Below are 18,682 nucleotides of genomic sequence, written 5' to 3' on the forward strand. Positions count from 1 at the left end.
GGGATGGCACAGGGGCAGTGTGGAGCCCACCCTTGCTCCTAGGTCCAGGGCCCAGGGGCAGGGGGCCAAGTGGAGAGGAGAGAGGAGTCCCGGGGCCGAGGGGCGGGGACCGAGTGGAGAGGAGAGAGGAGTCCAGGGCCGAGGGGCGAGGACCGAGGGGAGAAGGGGGGGTCTGGGGACTGCAGGGGCCCCTGCCCTTGGCCTTGCCCTGGCTGGGCTCCATGGCTCCCTGAAGAGCTGCCCAGAGCCCCTGCAGCCCCGGGATCCGCTTCTCCTCTCCACTCGGCCCCTGCAACAATCCAACCACGGCAAGGTTGATGAGGAAGCACAGCCTTGCGCCCCAGCGGGTGAATGGCACCTGGGCAAGTGGATCCACACTGGAGACACAGCAGTCATCGGAAAATAGTTTAATTCTGTACAGACAACCACGGGACTGATTACAAAGTGCGGTGCAAACACCAGGGCCCATGAGCGCCAGCAGCGTGGCCCACCACGTGCCGGCGCTCCAGAGGCCACGCCGGAAACACCAAATAAATCACAGACGTAACAATTGTGGGAGGAGCATGAATCAGCTGTTCCTTCGGGAGGAGAAAAAGGAAACAACAATCAGAGGCTTTGGAATGCTTTCTCTTCATGTGCCTGGAATGCTCGGCGGGCGGCGACTCGGGGCTCGGAGCCCCACCCTGGCCACACCTGCCGTCGCCCACGGGGTCCTCACGACGGCTCCCGACCTGTGGAGCTGTGTGCACAGCCACCACCACTGCAGCCTCAGAAGAGGGGCCGGGAGCCCTGGTTCTCAAACTCCGACCAGGCGTCGTTCAGCTCCATGAAGATCATCTTGGCGTGCTGCTCGTACGGCTGCCCTGCGGCCTGTGGGTGACAGGCGGTGTAAGCGCCTCTTATAAGCATGCGGGGGTGGGCGGGGCAGGACCTCCCCCTCCCCCTGCCCCCAAAGGCCTCAAGCGGCCGCCTGGCAGCTCTGCTCACCTTGTCGGGGTGCACAGCCAGCACCGCACGGCGATAGTGCTTCTTCACCTGCTCCGGAGCCACCAGGTCGGCCATGCCCACGGGCGTCCAGCGGCTTTCCCCGTCCCACAGCACTGTGTGCAGCGTGGACAGCAGGGCCCGGATGTTCCGCTCCTTGCCTTCAATCCAGTCCAGGAGCTGCGGGAGACACGGAGCTTGCTGAGCCCTGGGCCCCTGCCTGCCCTCCTCCTCTGCACCGCGGAAACTGAGGCACGACGCTGAGGAAGTGCCTGGTCACGTGGAGTGGGCTCAGCCCGGCTCACAGACACTGTCCCACTGCACGCCCTGCCCTCAACTATACAGAGCCCACTCCGGACGACACAGGGCCAGGTGGCCTTCATGTTCCAGGGCCTGGGGCCAGAGGGACCCTCGTCTCAGCCAGATGTTCACCGGGGACACAAACCCTGGTTCTGGTGGTGCAACCCCTCGGCCCATCCCAGGCCCCAGACTCAGAGGGAGAAGGGGATGGTCCCTGGTGCCTGTGAAAGGACCCCAAGGTCACAGGCACACGTGGCCTGCAGAGCTGGAGGGCGTGTCTCAGGGCCGGCACAGTGACACCCTGACCGCCGCATCCTCACCCCCCAGTGAGCGTCCTGGGTTGGGAGGCTCAGTACCCAGAACAGCCCCAGGAGACGCCTGCCCTCAACAGTCTCTGCAGACACCCCAGGGGCACTCACTCCTGTAATGCCCGCCCACCCTGCCCCCACCGGCGCTGAGCCATCTGGGTACATGGGGAGCAGCACGGCCTGGGGCCTGACTCTGCCCTGCCCCCCAGGCCTCAGGCCACCCTGTCCTGGAGGGCTGCCAGGCCCATCGGCAGTGACAGGTCCCTGGCTGGAGACGCCGGCTCCGTGCGGTACAGGAGATGCTCCAGGGGTGACAGGTCCCTGGCTGGAGACGCCCGCTCCGTAAGGCACAGCAGATGCTCCAGGGGTGACAGGTCCCTGGCTGGAGACGCCGGCTCTGTAAGGCACAGCAGATGCTCCAGGGGTGACAGGTCCCTGTCTGGAGACGCTGGCTCCGTGCGGCACAGCAGATGCTCCAGGGGCCATGGGTTGAGGCCTCTGGGCTCCCAGGAAGAGCTGCCCACCCACCCACCTTCAGCTTGAGCGGGTCCATGTCTTTAGCCAGGTCCTGCTTCCTCATCTCTGCAATGGTCTTTGGCCCTTTCTTGTCAGACCTGGAGGAGAAGCCTTGATTGGACAACAGATCTTCAAAGTCGTTCTCAGAGACTTTTGGCTTTTGAGCTAGAAAAGAACAGAAACTTTTTTTTGTTTGAGACAGGGTCTCCACTCTGTCGCCCAGGCCAGAGTGCAATGGTGTGATCTCAGCTCTCTGCAGCCTTTGCCTCCCAAGTAGCTGGGACCACAGGCATGCGCCACCATGCCTGGCTAATTTCTACATTTTTTGTAGAGAGCAGGTCTCACTGTTGCCCAGGCTGGTCTTGAACTCCTGGGCTCCAGCGATCTGTCCGCCTCAGCCTCCCAAAGTGCTGGGATTAGAGGCGTGAGCCACAAAGCCCAGTTAAGAACAGAAACTTTCTGCAGAGACACACAGGCCCAATTCCACCTGCTGCCCCCGGGGACAGGGCTACCATCCTGACGCCTCCAGAGAAAAGAAGAGGGAAGACAAGACAGGGTTGCAAAGGCCATTTGTTAAAAACAGGTCAAGAAGATGTCACTGGAACAAGAGGGACCTAGAGGCCTGACCCAGAGAGAGACCAGCGGACACACATCGGAAACCGCGTCGTTCTCTGAGTGGCTTGGCCATGCCTGTCCCAGGACTGGGCTCTGAGATGAAGAAAACAACATAGGTTCTACCTTTAGCCAATTCAGGGAGGTCTCTGCAAACTCCACAGCAGCAGACAGTGGGGGACTCACCAAAGCTGGGTGTGCGGACCCCCCGCTCCTCTCGCGCCCCGATCACACTGAAGTTCGAGGCATAGTTAGGCCTTGGCTGTGTGCAGGCTTTGGGGGGCGGCTTGGCCTGAGGGGGCCATGAGGCGCCCTGGGCTGGCGGCCGACTTGTCTGCCAGGAGCTACTGCCTTTGGGCGTGGTGGCCGTTTTGGGAACGAAGCCCCCAGGAGGGAATCCAGCTGGTGAGCCTGTGGAGACGGAGATCAGAAACTCGGCATCTGGTCGTCCACGAGGGGCAACTACTGTTTCTGTAACTCAGAGCGCCATGTATATTGGAAAGCACACGCTTGCAAAATAGAACACTGATCACTCAAGGCCATCCAGAGGTGCCAGCTCCACCCACACGTGTGACGGTCTCCAGGGGCTGGCGCACAGGCTAGGTGCTGGGGCGACAGGAACATTCTGGATGGAGGGCAGACACCACGACAGGGCAGCTGTGGAGGCAGCACCCCACCCCTACGAGCCAAGGCAGACCCGGGGCTTGTCCACGGGGGTTGGGGCAGTGTCCCCACATCTGTAGCGTCCTGGAGGGCCACCGCCATCTGTCGCGTGGCCACTGCCTCTCAGATCACATCAAATCAGGGCTGATCCTGTAACTTTTTTTGAGACGGAGTCTCGCTCTGTCACCCAGGCTGGAGTGCAGTGGTGTGATCTCGGCTCACTGCAAGCTCCACCTCCCGGATTCACACCATTCTCCTGCCTCAGCCTCCCAAGTAGCTGGGACTACAGGCACCCGCCACCACGCACGGCTAATTTTTTTTGTATTTTTTAGTAGAGATGGGATTTCACTGTGTTAGCCAGGATGGTCTCCATCTCCTGACCTCGTGATCCGCCCACCTCGGCCTCCGAAAGTGCTGGGATTACAGGCGTGAGCCACCGTGCCTGGCCCGATTCTTTAACTTTTTATTTTGGAATAATTAGAATAGCAGGAAGCTGTAAATACTCTGAGCACCTGTGCCCAGCATCCCCCAGGGAGGGCGTCTCTCACAACCTCAGAGAAGCACTGAGTCCAGGCAGCTGCGCCACCTACAGATGCACCAGACATGGCCAGCTGGACTCGTGTGTGTGTGTGCGGGGCCATGCCACTGACTGCACCACGGATTCCTCTCAGCACCACAGCAATCACGACCTGAATGCTTCACTACGGTTCTGTCATCTTTTTTTTTTTTTTTTGGAGACAGGGTCTCACTACGGCTGGTCTCAAACTCCTAGGCTTGAGACCCGCTGTCCTCATCTCCCACAGGGCTGGGATGGTGGGTGTGAGCCGCCACGCCCAGACTGTCATTTTAGTCACATTCTAGAAGGGGACCAACAGCTGCAGCCTCTGGACTGGCACTCTTCACTCAGGACGAGGTCACTTGAGCCCAGGGCATCTGCCACTCCCCCTCCCTGCCGAGGGCCATCTCGTGGTGTGCGGACCACCTATTCCACCTACTGAACCGTTCACCTGTAGGACACCTGGGCTGATGCCACTGTTTGGCTACAACAAACACGTCTTTGAACGCCTGTTACGGACTTTTGTGTGAATGAGAGTTTCCATTTCTCTGGGATAAATGTCCCACAGTAGCTCAGTAGCTGTGTGTTTAGCTTCGTAGGAAACCGACTACCTGTTCTCCAGAGCGGCCCTGCCACTTCTCACTCCTCGGGAACGCCTGAGAGACGCAGCTCAACCCTGGCAATGCGTGAGACACGGCTCGCCCCCCGGGCTATGCGTGAGACACGCGGCTCGTCCCCCTGGCAATGCGTGAGACACGTGGTTCGTCCCCCCGGCAATGCGTGAGACACGCACTCCGGCCTCCTCCGTGCTCCGGCCTCCTCCGCGCTCCAGCCTCCTCCGCGCCAGCATTTGGTGATGCCAGGTGTCTTGGCCTGTGCTTTCCGGCCATCGAATGTCGATGTGCTGGAGGTCTCTTCATGTCTCTTACCCATTTTCTTTTTTTTTTTTTGAGACAGAGTCTTGCTCTGTCGCCCAGGCTGGAGTGCAGTGACAGGATCTTGGTTCACGCAACCTCCGCCTCCCGGGTTCCAGCGATTCTCCTGCCTCAGCCTCCCGAGTAGCTGGGATTACAGGCATGTGCCACCACATCTGGCTAATTTTTGTATTTTTAGTAGAGACAGGGTTTCTCCATGTTGGTCAGGCTGGTCTCGAACTCCCGACCTCAGGTGATCCACCCGCCTCGGCCTCCCAAAGTGCTGGGATTACAGGCATGAGCCACCATGCCCGGCCGTCTCTCGCCCATTTTCTAACTGGATTGCTTTCAGTTTGTTTTTGACTGTATTTTTATATTCTGTAGATGAGTCCTTTGTCAAATAGGTGGTTTGGAAATATCTTCTCCCAGTCCGCAGCTCAGATGCTCAGAGCTCTGAAGTTGGGTCCACCTGTCCTGTTATGGGTGTGGTTTGGGTGGCGAGTCTACGAACTCTGCCCAGCCCCAGGCCACAAAGGTTTTCACCTAAAGGCCCTGCATTCTGATGAGCTGTTCTGTAGAACACGGGCTTAGGGCTTTGCCTACGGCTGCCCAGGTGCTCCAGACCATCTGATGAACGGGTTTTCTGCCTCTGTCAAAGCTCCACTGGTCTCTCTTGTGTGGCCAATTTCTGAGTCCTCTCTTCTCTCCACAGACGTGTCTGTCTGCCATCACCGCAATGCTGATTTGTGGTTTCAGAGTCAGCCTCAAAGCCAGGAAGAATGACTTCTCCCGTGTCATTTTTCCATTACAAAAATATTCCAGGCATGGCTGGGTGCGGTGGCTCACGCCTGTAATCCCAGCACTTTAGGAGGCTGAGGCGGGTGGATCACGAGGTCAGGAGATCAAGACCATCCTGACTAACACGGTGAAACCCCATCTCTACTAAAAATACAAAAAATTAGCTGGGCGTGGTGGCAGGCGCCTGTAGTCCCAGCTACTCAGGAGGCTGAGGCAGGAGAATGGCGTGAACCCCGTAAGGGGAACTTGCAGTGAGCAGAGATCAGGCCACTGCACTCCACCCTGGGCGACAGAGCAAGACTCCGTCTCAAATAAATAAACTATTCCAGGCATCTAGTCCATCTGTCTTTCAAATACACTGTACAGTAAGCTCATTTGTATCTAGGAAAATCCCTGCTGAGGTGTTGGCAGGAACCGCGTTAGGCTACAGATGCGCACAGGAGAACGGCCACCTTACTCGGGAGCCCCCAGGCCGTGAGTGCAGCGTCCGTCTCTTCACTCACATCTCCTCTGGTCTCTTTCGCCACGGTTGGTTTTATAGTCCCACCATACAAGCCCTAGACATGTCTGGTCAGATTTATACCTAAATGTTTATTTTTTCTAAAAAAAATAAGGTGATTGTAAATGGTACTGTTTTAAACGTTGGCTTCCTTGTATAATTGCAAGTAAACAGAAATAGGACAGATTTGTGTGTGTTGACCTCGTATCCTGCGACCTCACTGAACTCGTAGCTCTAACAGGTCTTTGTAGATTGCTTCAGAGTCCCCGCGCAGACAATCATGTCATCTGCAGACAGGAGTAATTTTATTTCTCCCTTTGTAGTGCGTGTAACTTTGACCTCCTTTTCTTGCCAAATGGCAGCAGCCGGGACTTCCAACAAGCAGAAGTGGAGAAAAGACACTCCTGCCCTGTTCTTGATTTTAGGAGGATGGTTAAAAATGATATTGGCTTGGCCAGGCAGGGTGGCTCACACCTGTAATCCCAGCACTTTGGGAGGTCACTTGAGGTCAGGAGTTTGAGACCAGCCTGGCCAACATGGTGAAACCCTGTCTCTACTAAAAATACAAAAATTAGCTGGGCGTGGTGGTGCATGCCTGTTAATTCCAGCTACTCGGGAGGCTGAGGCAGAATTGCTTGAAACTGGGAGGTGGAGGTTGCAGTGAGCTGAGATTATGCCACCGCACTCCAGCCAGGGCAACAGAGCAAGACTCTTGTCTCAAAAAAAAAAAAAAAAAAAAAAGATGTTGGCTGCAGGTTTCTTGAGACAGGGTCTTGCTCTGCTGCCCAGACTGGAGTGCAGTGATGCAATAATAGCTCAGTCCAGCCTTGACCTCCTGAGCTGAAGCGATCCAAGTGATCTTCCCACCTCAGCCTGCCGAGTAGCTGGGACCACAGGTGCTCACCACCACACCTGCTCACCACCACAGCTGCTCATCACACCTGCTCACCACCACAGCTGCTCACACCTGCTCATACCTGCTCACATCTGCTCACACCTGCTCATACCTGCTCACCACAGCTGCTCACACCTGCTCACATCTCACCACAGCTGCTCACACCTGCTCACCAGCTGCTCACACCTGCTCACCACAGCTTCTCACCACCACAGCTGCTCACACCTGCTCACACCTGCTCACACCTGCTCACACCTGCTCACACCTGCTCACCACCACAGCTGCTCACACCTGCTCACCACCACAGCTGCTCACAGCTGCTCACCACCACAGCTGCTCACCACCACAGCTGCTCACCACCACAGCTGCTCACACCTGCTCACCACCACAGCTGCTCACATCAGCTCACCCCCACAGCTGCTCACCACACCTGGCTAATTCTTACAGGGGTCTCACTATATTGCCCAAGATGGTCTCAAACTCCTGGGTTCAGGAAATCCTCCCGCGTTGGCCTCCCGGAGCACTGCGGTTATGGTGTGAGCCACTCCGCCTGGCCTGGCTGTGGGTCTCTAGACATGCTTGTTACCACGCTGATGACGTTCTGCTCATGACTGGCTCTCTGACAGTGCTACCATAAAAGGTGCTGAATTTCTGAATTTTGTGAAATGCCTTTTCTTCATTGTTGATGTGACTCTCAGCCAGTTAATATGATACTGGGTTAGTGCAAAAGTAATTGCGGTTTTTGCTATTACTTTCAATGGCAAAACCACAATTACTTTTGTAGCAACCTAAATAGATTTTGTTAACAATTCTGAAATGTCAGCCTTGGATTCCTGGAATAAATCTTACTTGATCTTGGTGTAAACTTCTCTTTCTTTATATACTGATAAATTCTATTTGCTGAAGTTTGGTTGAGGATCCGTGTGTATGTTCATGGGGAATATGGGCCCAGTTTCCCTTCCGGTGCTGTTTCTGTCTGATTTTGCTATCAGGGCGATAGTATGAGCTTCGTAAAATCAGTTAGAAAGTGCTCCCTCCCTCCTGCTTCCTGCGAGAGGGTAGAACTGGCATTCTCTCTCAACATTCGGTGAAATTCTCCAGTGGCCCAGGTGGGTCCACAAGTTTCCTTTTTGGGAAGTTTTAAATTATGAATTTATTTTCTTTGTATTTATAGAATTTTTCAAAGGATCTACTTGATATTGGGTAAGTTGTGGCAGGAACTGGTTTTGAGGAATTTGTCAATTTCATGTAAGTTGCCAAGCATGCTGCACAGAGGCGCCTGCACCCATGACCCTCGTAGAGCCTGCGGGGTCTGCAGTGGTGCCTCCTGCACCATCCCCCGTATCGATGACCTGGGTCACTCTTCCTAGCAGTCCCGGGAGAGGTCTGTGGGCTTCACAACTGGCCTCTGTCTCTGTGTTCCACTGCACTGCCCGTGGCTCCTCATTCTTTCTTTCCTTCCGCTTGCTGTAGGCTTATTTCGCTCTTTTTTTTTTTTTTTTCCCAAATGTCTTGTGCAGAGAGCTCAGGTTACTGCTGGGGCATTCGAGCTTTTCCACGGCAAGCGCCCATGGCTGGGGGTGTCTCCGCACTGCCTGGTGGGGCCCTGGGCTTTCCTAGGCTGCACTTGCAACTTCACTCAGCTCCACGCATTGTCTCCCTCGAGACCTCCTCTCTGGCCCAGGTGTCGTTTGAAAGTGTGCTGTTTTGTTCCGAAGTGTGAAGATTCTTCCGTTCTATTTCACTGTGGTCAGAGAGCACACTGCAGAATCCTAGTTCTGAGGACAGGGCCTGCGTGGAGGAGGCTCCCACGGTGCATGGAAAGGTCCGTGTCTGCAGCTGGTGGGCCCTGCTGGCTGGAGCCTCCGCCCTTCTACATCCTCGCAGCCTTTGGTACAGCTGCTCCGTCACGTGTCGGGACAGCAGTGCTGACGTCACCAGCTATGATTTGGGTTTGTCTATTTTTTCCTTCAGTTGTATCGGCTTTGCTTTGTTCAGAATTGCTGTCTTCCTAGAAGGCAGGATGGTTTCAGGCTGCCCACTGAGCCAGCAGGTGGAGGGCTGGGGCTGTGTCTAGGACACAGACAGCGGGGATCCCTGGGAGTCCACTCCTTCTGCCCCAGTGCCGGCTGCCCAGGGCAGTCAAGGCACACGCAGGTCTCCTCCCGAGGGCACGGCCCCCGCAACCCCACCGTGCGCTCAGACAACACAAGACAGAGGCCACAAAGGGAAAGAAAATATAAAACAACACCGACAGAAACGCTCATGGATGTCTTCAAAAGATACAACAAATCCCCAAAATCACCCGAAACATAAAAAGAACATTCAAAGATGAAAAAACTCTTGGGACTTCATGACAGAACAGAAGGCACTTCAGATGTGAGCTCGCGAGAGCAGAGTGAGGACTCGAAGCCAGCCCGGGAGAGCATGAGGACTCGAAGCCAGCCCTAGAGATCCGACGCCGACACCTGCTCGCAAGAATTTGAGGCACTCAGGGACGGACAGGAGAAACGATGAGGAGATGGGAAATGCTCCCAGAGCTGAGCAGGAACAGACGCCATAGCCTGGGGCTGCATGCTGGAGCGTCTGGGGGTCACCGGCACCAACAAGCATCCCAAGTGGAGCCACTTCCCACCCAGCATTCCACCCGACAGCCAGGTGAGTGCACGGGAGGCCCCTTCAGATGATCGTCCCCCCGCCGCCGACGCTTCTTCTGAGAAGCCACAGGGACCCCAGGGGGATGCATCTTGGGAGTGAACCCAAAGATCCAGGGGCGTCAGGTCAGCCCAAGGAGACTCGAAGCCACAGCGCCCGCACCGGGCCTGAGGCAGATGCGGGACTGCAGACTCAGACCACAGCGCCCGGGCCGGGCCTGAGGCAGACACGGGACTGAAGAGGGTGGGCTCGGTTCTTGTGGCCGACGGCCAGCACGCTCCAAGCACAGCCTCGGGGGCTGAGCAGAGCCCAGCCACACCCCACTTCCATGCAGAGACCCCGCTTCCCAGATGGCCCCCACGGCCCTGAGGGCAGGATGGATCACGCACCACAATGCCGGTGGGGGCTGGCAGCAGCGCCAGTGTCAGCAACTCCTGGTTTTAGCTTGCCAGTTGGCAGTCGCCTGGAACAGGTGCAGACACGCTGTCCCCTTGGGCTCACTGTGCTCTGGGTTCAGGGGTCTTGGTGAACAGTGGCAAAGACTTCACTTTGGTCAGACAGACAAGAATAAACCTCCTACAAGGAAACAGCTTCCACACCCCCAATGTGCCCTCCACGTTACCTTGGAGGCCGGAGCTGAGGTCGCCAAGGTCAGCAAACGGGTCCGGGTTCTGAGACTTGGTCCAGCTGGCCTGAGAGCCACAAGGGGCCGGCTGACCTCCAGGAGAGAAGAGGGGGCCTGGAGAAGCGGCACAGGGCATTAGAACAAGCACCACCTGAAGCGAAACATACCCTCCTGGGACCTGCGATCGCGCCTCCTTACGACGTGACAGCCCCACTCCTGCCTGAGAGCTGGCACCTGCGCGGCCTGCGTGCACGAGACCAGCCAGGACAGAGGCGTGTGTGGTAGACGCTGTCTCCATGCTCCATGCTGCTGCCTGGGGAAACAGCTTCACACCCAGAACCAAACCACGTTCATATCATTATGATTATGATTCTGCAGTACCACTTTCTGGAATCTATCTAAAATGTGAATGTTCTTCATGATATTCTTTATAATAGCATAAATTTGAGAATATCCCAAGTATAAAATCATAAAATACAGCCTGGGCAACATAGAAAGACCCTGTCTCTACAAAAAATTAAAAAATCATCCAGGCACGGTGGTACATGCGTGTGGTCCCAGCTACCCGGGGGGCTGCGGTGGGAGGATCGCTTGAGCCCAGGGGTTGGTGGCTCCAGCTACCCAGAGGGGCTGTGGTGAGAGGATCGCTCGAGCCCAGGGGTTGACAGCTGCAGTGAGCCGAGATCATGCCACTGCACTCAGCCCCAGTGACAGAATGAGACTCTGTCTCAAAAAAAAAAAAAAAAAAACATTGTAGAGCTACTTGATAGAGTGCCATGCAGTCATTAAAACCAGGCTCTTCATGTATAAAGAGCCCTCGTGGATCTATTCGAGGAAAAAGATGAATTCCTGAGGCCAAAAAATGAGCAAAGACCATGAAATGATTCTCAAAAGAAATACACATAACCAAAACCACTCAAACTAAGAGTCAACCTCATTCATAAGAAAGAAATCAAACTGGCGAGACACCTTCACAGTGATCATCCAACCAGGAGACAAACCGGAGATGGGAGCTGCCCCTGGGCAAAGACGTCCTGAAGCGCACTTGAGGGGATGGGCACCCAGGCCCTGGCACGCCTCGCACTGCACTCGAGGGGACGGGCACCCAGATCCTGGCGTACCTCGCACTGTGCCATCTCTGCAACGTACAACTCAAGGGGACGGGCACCCAGGCCCTGGCACGCCTTGCACTGCACGTGAGGGGACGGGCACCCAGATCCTGGCGCGCCTCGCACTGCATGTGAGGGGACGGGCACCCAGATGCTGGTGCACCTCGCACTGCACGTGAGGGGACGGGCACCCAGATCCTGGTGCACCTCGCACTGCACGTGAGGGGACGGGCACCCAGATCCTGGTGCACCTCGCACTGTGCACTCGGGGGGACGGGCACCCAGATCCTGGCGCGCCTCGCACTGCACGTGAGAGGACGGGCACCCAGATCCTGGCGCACCTCGCACTGTGCACTCGGGGGGACGGGCACCCAGATCCTGGCGCACCTCGCACTGTGCACTCGGGGGGACGGGCACCCAGATCCTGGCGCACCTCGCACTGTGCACTCGGGGGGACGGGCACCCAGATCCTGGCGTACCTCACACTGTGCCATCTCTGCAACGTACAACTTGAGGGGACGAGCACTGAGGCTCTGGCGCGCCGTGCACTGTGGCTCCCAGGGCTCTGCGGACAGTGTGTGTTCCACCCGCTGAGGGCTGTGGCAACTCTGTGTCCGGCAAGTCTCCTGGCACCATTTTCTGCACGCCATGCGCACTCTGTGTCCCTGTGCCCCATTTTGGGAATTGTAATGATATTTCAAAATTCTTCATGATGGCATCTGCTTTGGTGATGTGTGTTCCATGAGCTGATGCTGCTGCTCTAATTGTTTTGGGGTGCCATGAACTGTGCCCATAGAAGACGGTGAGCTTAACTGACGTGCTGTGGCTGCTCCACAGACCAGCCGCTCCCCGTCTCGCTCCTTCTCAAGCCTCCCTATTCCCCGAGACACGACCATACTGAAATTAGGCCAATTCAGAACCTACAATGGCCTATAAGCGTTCAAGTGAATGGAAGAGTTGCAGGTGTCTCACTTGAAATCAAAAGCTAGGAACGACTGAGCTTAGTGAGGGAGGCATGTCAAAAGCAGAGGAAGGCCGGGCGCAATGGTTCATGCCTGTGTTTCCAGCACGGTGGGCGGCTGAGGCAGGAGGGTGCTTGAGCCCAGGAGTTCAAGGTCAGCCTGGACAACATGGACCCCATCTCTACAAAAAATAAATTTAAAAAATTAGTTGGGCATGGTGGTGAGCGCCTGTAGTCCCAGCTACCCGGGAGGCTGAGGTGGGAGGATCCCTTGAGCCCAGGAGGTTGAGGCTGCAGTGAGCCATGATCATGCCACTGCACTCCAGCCAGAGCAAGAGCAAGACCCTGTCTCTAAAAAAAAAAAAAAAAAAAAAAAAAAGAAAGCTGAGATAAGCTACAACCTAGGCCTCTTGCACCAGCAAGCCAAGTTGTGAATGCAAAGGAAAAGTTCCTGAAGGAAATTAGAATGCCACTCCAGTGAACACATGAATGATAAGAACACAAACCAGCCCCATTGCCGATACAGAGGAAGTTCGGGTGATCTGGAGAGAAGGTCAGACCAGCCCCATTGACGATATGGAGGAAGTTCGGGTGATCTGGAGAGAAGGTCAAACTAGCCACAACATCCCCCTAAGCCAAAGCCTAATCCAGAGCAAGATCTCAACTCTTTCAATTCTATGAAGGTGGAAAGAGCTGAGGACGCTGCAGAAGAAAAGTGAAGCCAGCAGGGGCTGAGGCTGAAGGAAAGACGCCGTCTCTGCAACGTACAACTGCAAGGTGAAGCAGCAAGCACTGACAGGGAAGCTGCAGCAAGTCATCTGCTAAGATCCCGCTGAGATCACTGATGAGGCTGCACCCGCCAGACTCTCCATGCAGAGGAGACGGCCTTGTATGGGAAGAAGACGCCATCTAGGACTTTCATAGCTAGAGAAGAGAAGTCAATGTCTGGCTTTAAGGCCTCACAGGACAGGCTGCCTCTCTTGTGAAAGGCTAATGCAGATGGTGGCTTTAAATGAACACAGTGCCCATTCACCATTCAAAAACCCTAGCGCCATTAAGAATGATTCTAAATCGGCCGGGCGCGGTGGCTCACGCCTGTAATCCCAGCACTTTGGGAGGCCGAGGTGGGCGGATCACGAGGTCAGAAGATCGAGACCATCCTGGCTAACACAGTGAAACCCTGTCTCTACTAAAAGTACAAAAAATTGGCTAGGCGTGGTGGCAGCCGCCTGTAGTCCCAGCTACTTGGGAGGCTGAAACAGGAGAATGGCGTCAACCCGTGAGGCGGAGACTGCAGTGAGCCAAGATCACGCCACTGCACTCCAGCCTGGGCGACAAACAGAGACTCTGTCTCAAAAAAAAAAAAGATTCTAAATTGACTCGGCTTGCGCCATAGAAACGGCACAGCGATGCCTGGATGGCAGCCATCTGTGTACAGCACGGTTTATGGAATATTTTAAGTCCACTGTTGAGATCTACAGCTCAGAGAAAAGGTTCCTTTCAAAATATGACTGTTCGCTGACAATATGGACAATGCAGCTGGTCACCCAAAAGCTCTGACAGAGACGTACACAGAGTCACGCTACTTTCGTGCCTGCTAACACATCTGCTCTGCAGCCCTTGGATCAAGGAGTCGTGTCGACTTCCACGTCTCACTATTTAAGAAACACATTTCTAAGGCTATAGCGGCCAGATTCCTCTGATGGATCTGGGTAAAGTTCACTGACAACCTCCTGGAAAGGATTCACCATTCTAGATGCCATTAAGAACATTCACCATTCACAGGAGGAGGTTAAAACAGCAACATGAACAGGAGTTTGGGAGAAGCTGATCTCAACCCTCAAGGATGACTTTGAGGAGTTGAAGACTTCAGTGGAGGAAGTCACTGCAGATGTGGTGGAAACAGCAAGAGAACTAGAATGAGAAGTGGAGCCTGCAGATGGGACCAAATTACTGCAATCTCAGGATGAAACCTGAATGGATGAGGAGTTGCTTCTTATGGATGAGCAAAGAAAGTAGTTTACTGAGATGGAATCTAGTCCTGGTGAAGATGCTGTGAACACTGAAATGAGGCCAAGGGTTTAGAATATTCCATAAACTTAGTTGATACAGCAAAGGCAGGTTTGAGAGGACGGAAAAAGCTCCATGTGGGTAAACGCTATCCAAGAGCACAGCATGCCACAGGGAACCTTTTGTGAAAGGGAGAGACAATCACGTGGCAAACTTCATCGTCTTATTTTCAGAAATGGCCACAGCCACCCCAGCCTTCAGGAATCAGCACCCTTGATCAGTCAGCAGCCGTCCACATTGAGGCAAGACCCCCACCAGCAAGATCAGGATCGTTAGCATTTTTTAGCAATGAAGTATTTCTAAATCAAGGTAACTATATTTATTTTTTAGACATAATGCTATTGCACACTTAACAGACCATGGCCAGGCTGTGGTGGCTCACACCTGTAATCCCAGCACTTTGGGAGGCCGAGGCGGGTGGATCACAAGGTCAGGAGTTCAAGACCAGCCTGACCAACATAGTGAAACCCCGTCTCTACTAAAAATACAAAAATTAGCCGGGCGTGGTGGCGGGTGCCTGTAATCCCAGCTACTCAGGAGGCTGAGGCAGGAGAATCACTTGAACCCAGGAGGTGGAGGTTGCAGTGAGCCGAGATTGCACCACTGCACTCCATGGCCTGTGCAACAGAACAAGACTCCATCTCCCAAACAAACAAACAAACAAACAAAAAACCAGACTACAGTAATGTAAATATAACTTTTAGCTGGGTGCAGTGGCTCACGCCTGTAATCCCAACACCCTGAGAGGCTGAGGTGCGTGGATCGCCTAAGCCCAGGAGTTCTAGACCAGCCTGAGCAACATGGCAAAACTTTGTCTCCACAAAAAAAATTTAAAACTTAGCTGGGCATGGTGGCACATGCCTGTAGTCCCAGTTACTCAGGAGGCTGGGGTGGGAGGATCGCTTGAGCCCAGGAGGTCAATGCTGAAGTGAGTAGAGATTGCGCCACTATGCTCCAGCCCGGGTGACAGCAAGACCCTGTCTCAAAAACAAAAACGAAAACAAAACCCCACACAAAAAACCCCCGTAACTTTTATGCTTACTGGGAAAACAAAATCTGACTGGTTTTCTAGGAGTGTTTGCTTTGACTGTGGTCTGGAAGCAAACCCGTGACATCCCTGAGGCCGGCCCAAGACGCACTACCAGAGACGCCGCGGGAGGGCCGGCTCCAGGGTGACGGGAAGGACAGACGCTCACAAACACGACTGCTGTATGCGACTCCCTTCCTGACAGGGCACGGGACGTCGCAAACACGGACTGCTGTACACGACCCCCTTCCTGACACAAGATGTCACAAACACAGACTGCTGTACACGACCCCCTTCCTGACAGGACACAAGATGTCGCAAACACGGACTGCTGTACGCGACCCCCTTCCTGACAGGGCACGGGACGTCGGCTACGACACCGAAACAAGACCCATGGGGTGAGCCTCACTCGCAAACCCCTTCAGGAGGGAAGAGCCACGGGGCGCTACAGGCAGAACAACCAGGTGGTCCACCGAGTGTGGAGCATGAAATCGCATCACAAACGCAGACGCCCTGCCGGGTGGGAGAAGAACCCTTCAGGGGTTGCTGCTGATGCTCAGGAGCCGCTGCAGCTCCGGGACGCCAAGTCTGTGTCCCCACGTACCCCAGTCACACCGGGTGAGTGAGGCCGCTGCGGCCATACCACAGCCTCGTGTGTGGAGCCAGCACCACCAAGCACGCCCCAGCCCTTCCTTCCTTCTCTGCACAGAGAGGGCTCTGTTACAGGTATGTGTGAAATAGAGACGGGCCACAGCAGCTGCATGTCCTGGGAGCCCCGTCCCTGGTGGGTGGTGGCCATACCTTCCGTGGCTGGCGTGGGGGCCACTGCCGACGCCGCAGTCTCGGTCCAGGCAGCCCATCCTCCCAGCAGGTCTGGGTTGCTGGATGAGGCTGTCATCTTGCTGGGCTCTCCTGGCAGATTCCCTGGGAAGAAGGAACCAGAAGAGAGCACAATTTGGTGTCTCAGCAGCAGGCAAATGCGGCGGAGCGCCAGGCTGTGCTCAGGGCCCTAGGAGCCGACACCTCTTGCACCCAGGCTGAGCTGAGGCTGGGCTGACAGCCTCTCTCTTCCTGACGGGCCCTGAGGATGCATCACATCACACAGAACTGAGCGAGTGGACGTAGGGGCACCAGCAGGCGGAGCAGCTCGCAGGCGAGGCTGAAAACAAGCATCTGCGCGTTCCCATCCGAAAGGGTTTGCCAGGACCCTTCTTTCTGCAGCCATCCCCACAGCCTGCGTTCCCGCCTCTCCTGAAACCCACCAGAGCCCACGGTGGCTCCAACTGGCTGAGCTGCCTTTGGGCAGAGGGCCCAGCAGGTCCTGTCTGCCCTGGCTCTGGCCACGCAGCGCACCTCTGGCGGCACCCACCCCAACACTGCAAGGCTGCGCTCCACACGCCCACCCACAAGCCATCCTGCGATGGTCACCATCACCACCCCAGAGCGCACCGTGGACCACGCTGCTGCCTCCTCAGGAGAGAGAACCCGGGCTCCTTCCCCTAGGACCACACTGGAGGGGCAGCCCAGCCCTCTCCCAGGGCCTGGCCCCACAGACATCTGTCTAAACAAGCCATGCTGTGCCCCGGCGCTCGGCCTCCTCCCCATGGACACAGTGCCCCACGGCCCCCGCTGCACTCAGACCAGGTCAGCTTCCCAGACCCTGGGTCCCCCAGCTGCCTCCCTCTGACCTCCCGTCCTCACACAAGCTCTGGGTGCAGTTAGCCTTCTCTGCTAACAGCTGCAAGGCCTGGGCCTGAGGAGGTCTCGAGAGACGACCGAGGCACTGCAGGGCCCCACAACCTGTTCCAGGTTTGGGGATGGTTCGGGGAGACAGAGCAGGGAGCAATCTGTCCTGACCCCTGGGACGTCCTGAAGGATGCTTGGGTCGCGAGGAAGGGCACCCGGAGGCCACACAGTCCAGCTCCACCACTGCCTGAGACCCACAGCTCTGCTTCCCACCATAGGCTGCGGTCCTGAGGGAGGCGGCCACGGAGAGCTGGCTGCCAGGTGAGAGGCGCTTACCCAGGTGCAGGAAGTCGGCGCTGCAGGACGGGGGCGGGGCGCTGTGGGCAGACGGGAAGGACGGTGGGATGCTCACAGAGTCCGAATTGAGAAATTCGCCGAAGAGATCAGGATTGGAGCAGGGCTGGGAGTTGCTGCCTGAAGATGGCAGGAGCGGGCCGAAGGGGTCAGCTGTGGGGACAGGCGGGCACGGGGAGGACTCAGCCCGGCTGCCTGAAGACAAAGAAGCCCAGCTCTGGAGTCAGGTCTGCCCAAGAGGCCACTCCAGCTGGGCAGCCCAGACCCCACGGCTGCCCTCTCAGTGACACTGAGGCAGTCAGCCCAGGGGCTCCCCGTGCCCCACGCCTCAGGATGACTTTCCCATGGACACAGCAACACTGCTGAGATGGAGAAGCCGGTAGCTCCCGGCCCGTGAGCTCAGGCAGGCAGTGCAGAATCCTGCTGTGACCCCGAGGCTGCTCCTGGGGGAGGTGGGGGGAGGGCACGTTCCCTTCCTGCAAGCACCTTCAAGACATGCCCATGCAGTGAGAACGACTCAGCCTCATCACTCATCTACCGTGAAGCCACTCGCCTTCAGAACAGAAACACATACCAACGGCAGGGGGCCCTCCTCTTGGGGTGCTCTGCACGCTCAGGGGAGGGGCCGGGCTTGCCAGGAGCAGGGGGGCCTCGCCGAGCAGATCCTCCGGGGGCCCCTGGGAGGCGGCCTCGGGGGGCCCAAGGAGGCAGCTGAGCAGGTGAGTGTTGCTGGAGGGGGCCCTACAGGCCTGCGGGGGTACAGCTGGCCCTGCGCACACCTCGGAGTGCAGGCCCAGGAGGTCGACCCCGTCTTCCTGTGGCACAGGCTCCGGCAGCACAGCCGGCGTCTCCACCTCAAAAACCAAGTCCTGCTGCACCAGCCCTGCTGCCAGGCCAGGGGGCTCCGGGTCGGCCCTGGGCTCCTGGCCCTCGCTGGAGATCGGGGACCCCCCTTCGTCGGACACCTCGCTCTCGTCTCTGTCCTCCATCAGGGCAGACTCGTTCTCCTTGGGAGAGGCATTTTCTGCACCAGTCTCTGCCTCCTTCTCTTCTGTGAAAAGGAAACAAAACCACAGGCTGGTGAGACCACACGGCCAGCACCAGGGTCCCCGCGGCATGTCCCTTCAGGCCTCCTCGGCCCACAGCCTTG

The 18,682-nt window shown here is 56.4% G+C and overlaps 1 protein-coding gene across 15 annotated transcripts in view; it reads right to left on the reverse strand.

Moving 5' to 3' along the window:
- Positions 1-392: 392 nt before the first annotated feature.
- Positions 393-18,682, reverse strand: part of GAK (cyclin G associated kinase) — an 86,070-nt gene continuing 67,780 nt past the window's right edge. For 4 of the 15 annotated variants that reach the window (XM_054485913.2, XM_063663449.1, XM_063663456.1 and 1 more), the window contains 8 exons: positions 18,107-18,583; positions 17,515-17,727; positions 16,294-16,416; positions 10,323-10,439; positions 2,907-3,131; positions 2,125-2,273; positions 988-1,164; positions 393-870 (listed from right to left, as the gene is read on the reverse strand). In XM_054485913.2, the coding sequence (XP_054341888.1) occupies positions 769-870; positions 988-1,164; positions 2,125-2,273; positions 2,907-3,131; positions 10,323-10,439; positions 16,294-16,416; positions 17,515-17,727; positions 18,107-18,583 (1,583 nt within the window). In that variant the 3' untranslated portion in view covers positions 393-768. Of the gene's footprint in view, positions 871-987; positions 1,165-2,124; positions 2,274-2,906; positions 3,132-10,322; positions 10,440-16,293; positions 16,417-17,514; positions 17,728-18,106; positions 18,584-18,682 lie in introns of those variants that run through there. The other 11 variants (XM_054485914.2, XM_063663452.1, XM_063663453.1 and 8 more) reach the window with 9 other exon arrangements.

Source organism: Pongo pygmaeus, chromosome 3 (assembly GCF_028885625.2).
Source record: "Pongo pygmaeus isolate AG05252 chromosome 3, NHGRI_mPonPyg2-v2.0_pri, whole genome shotgun sequence".
NCBI lineage: Eukaryota > Metazoa > Chordata > Mammalia > Primates > Hominidae > Pongo > Pongo pygmaeus.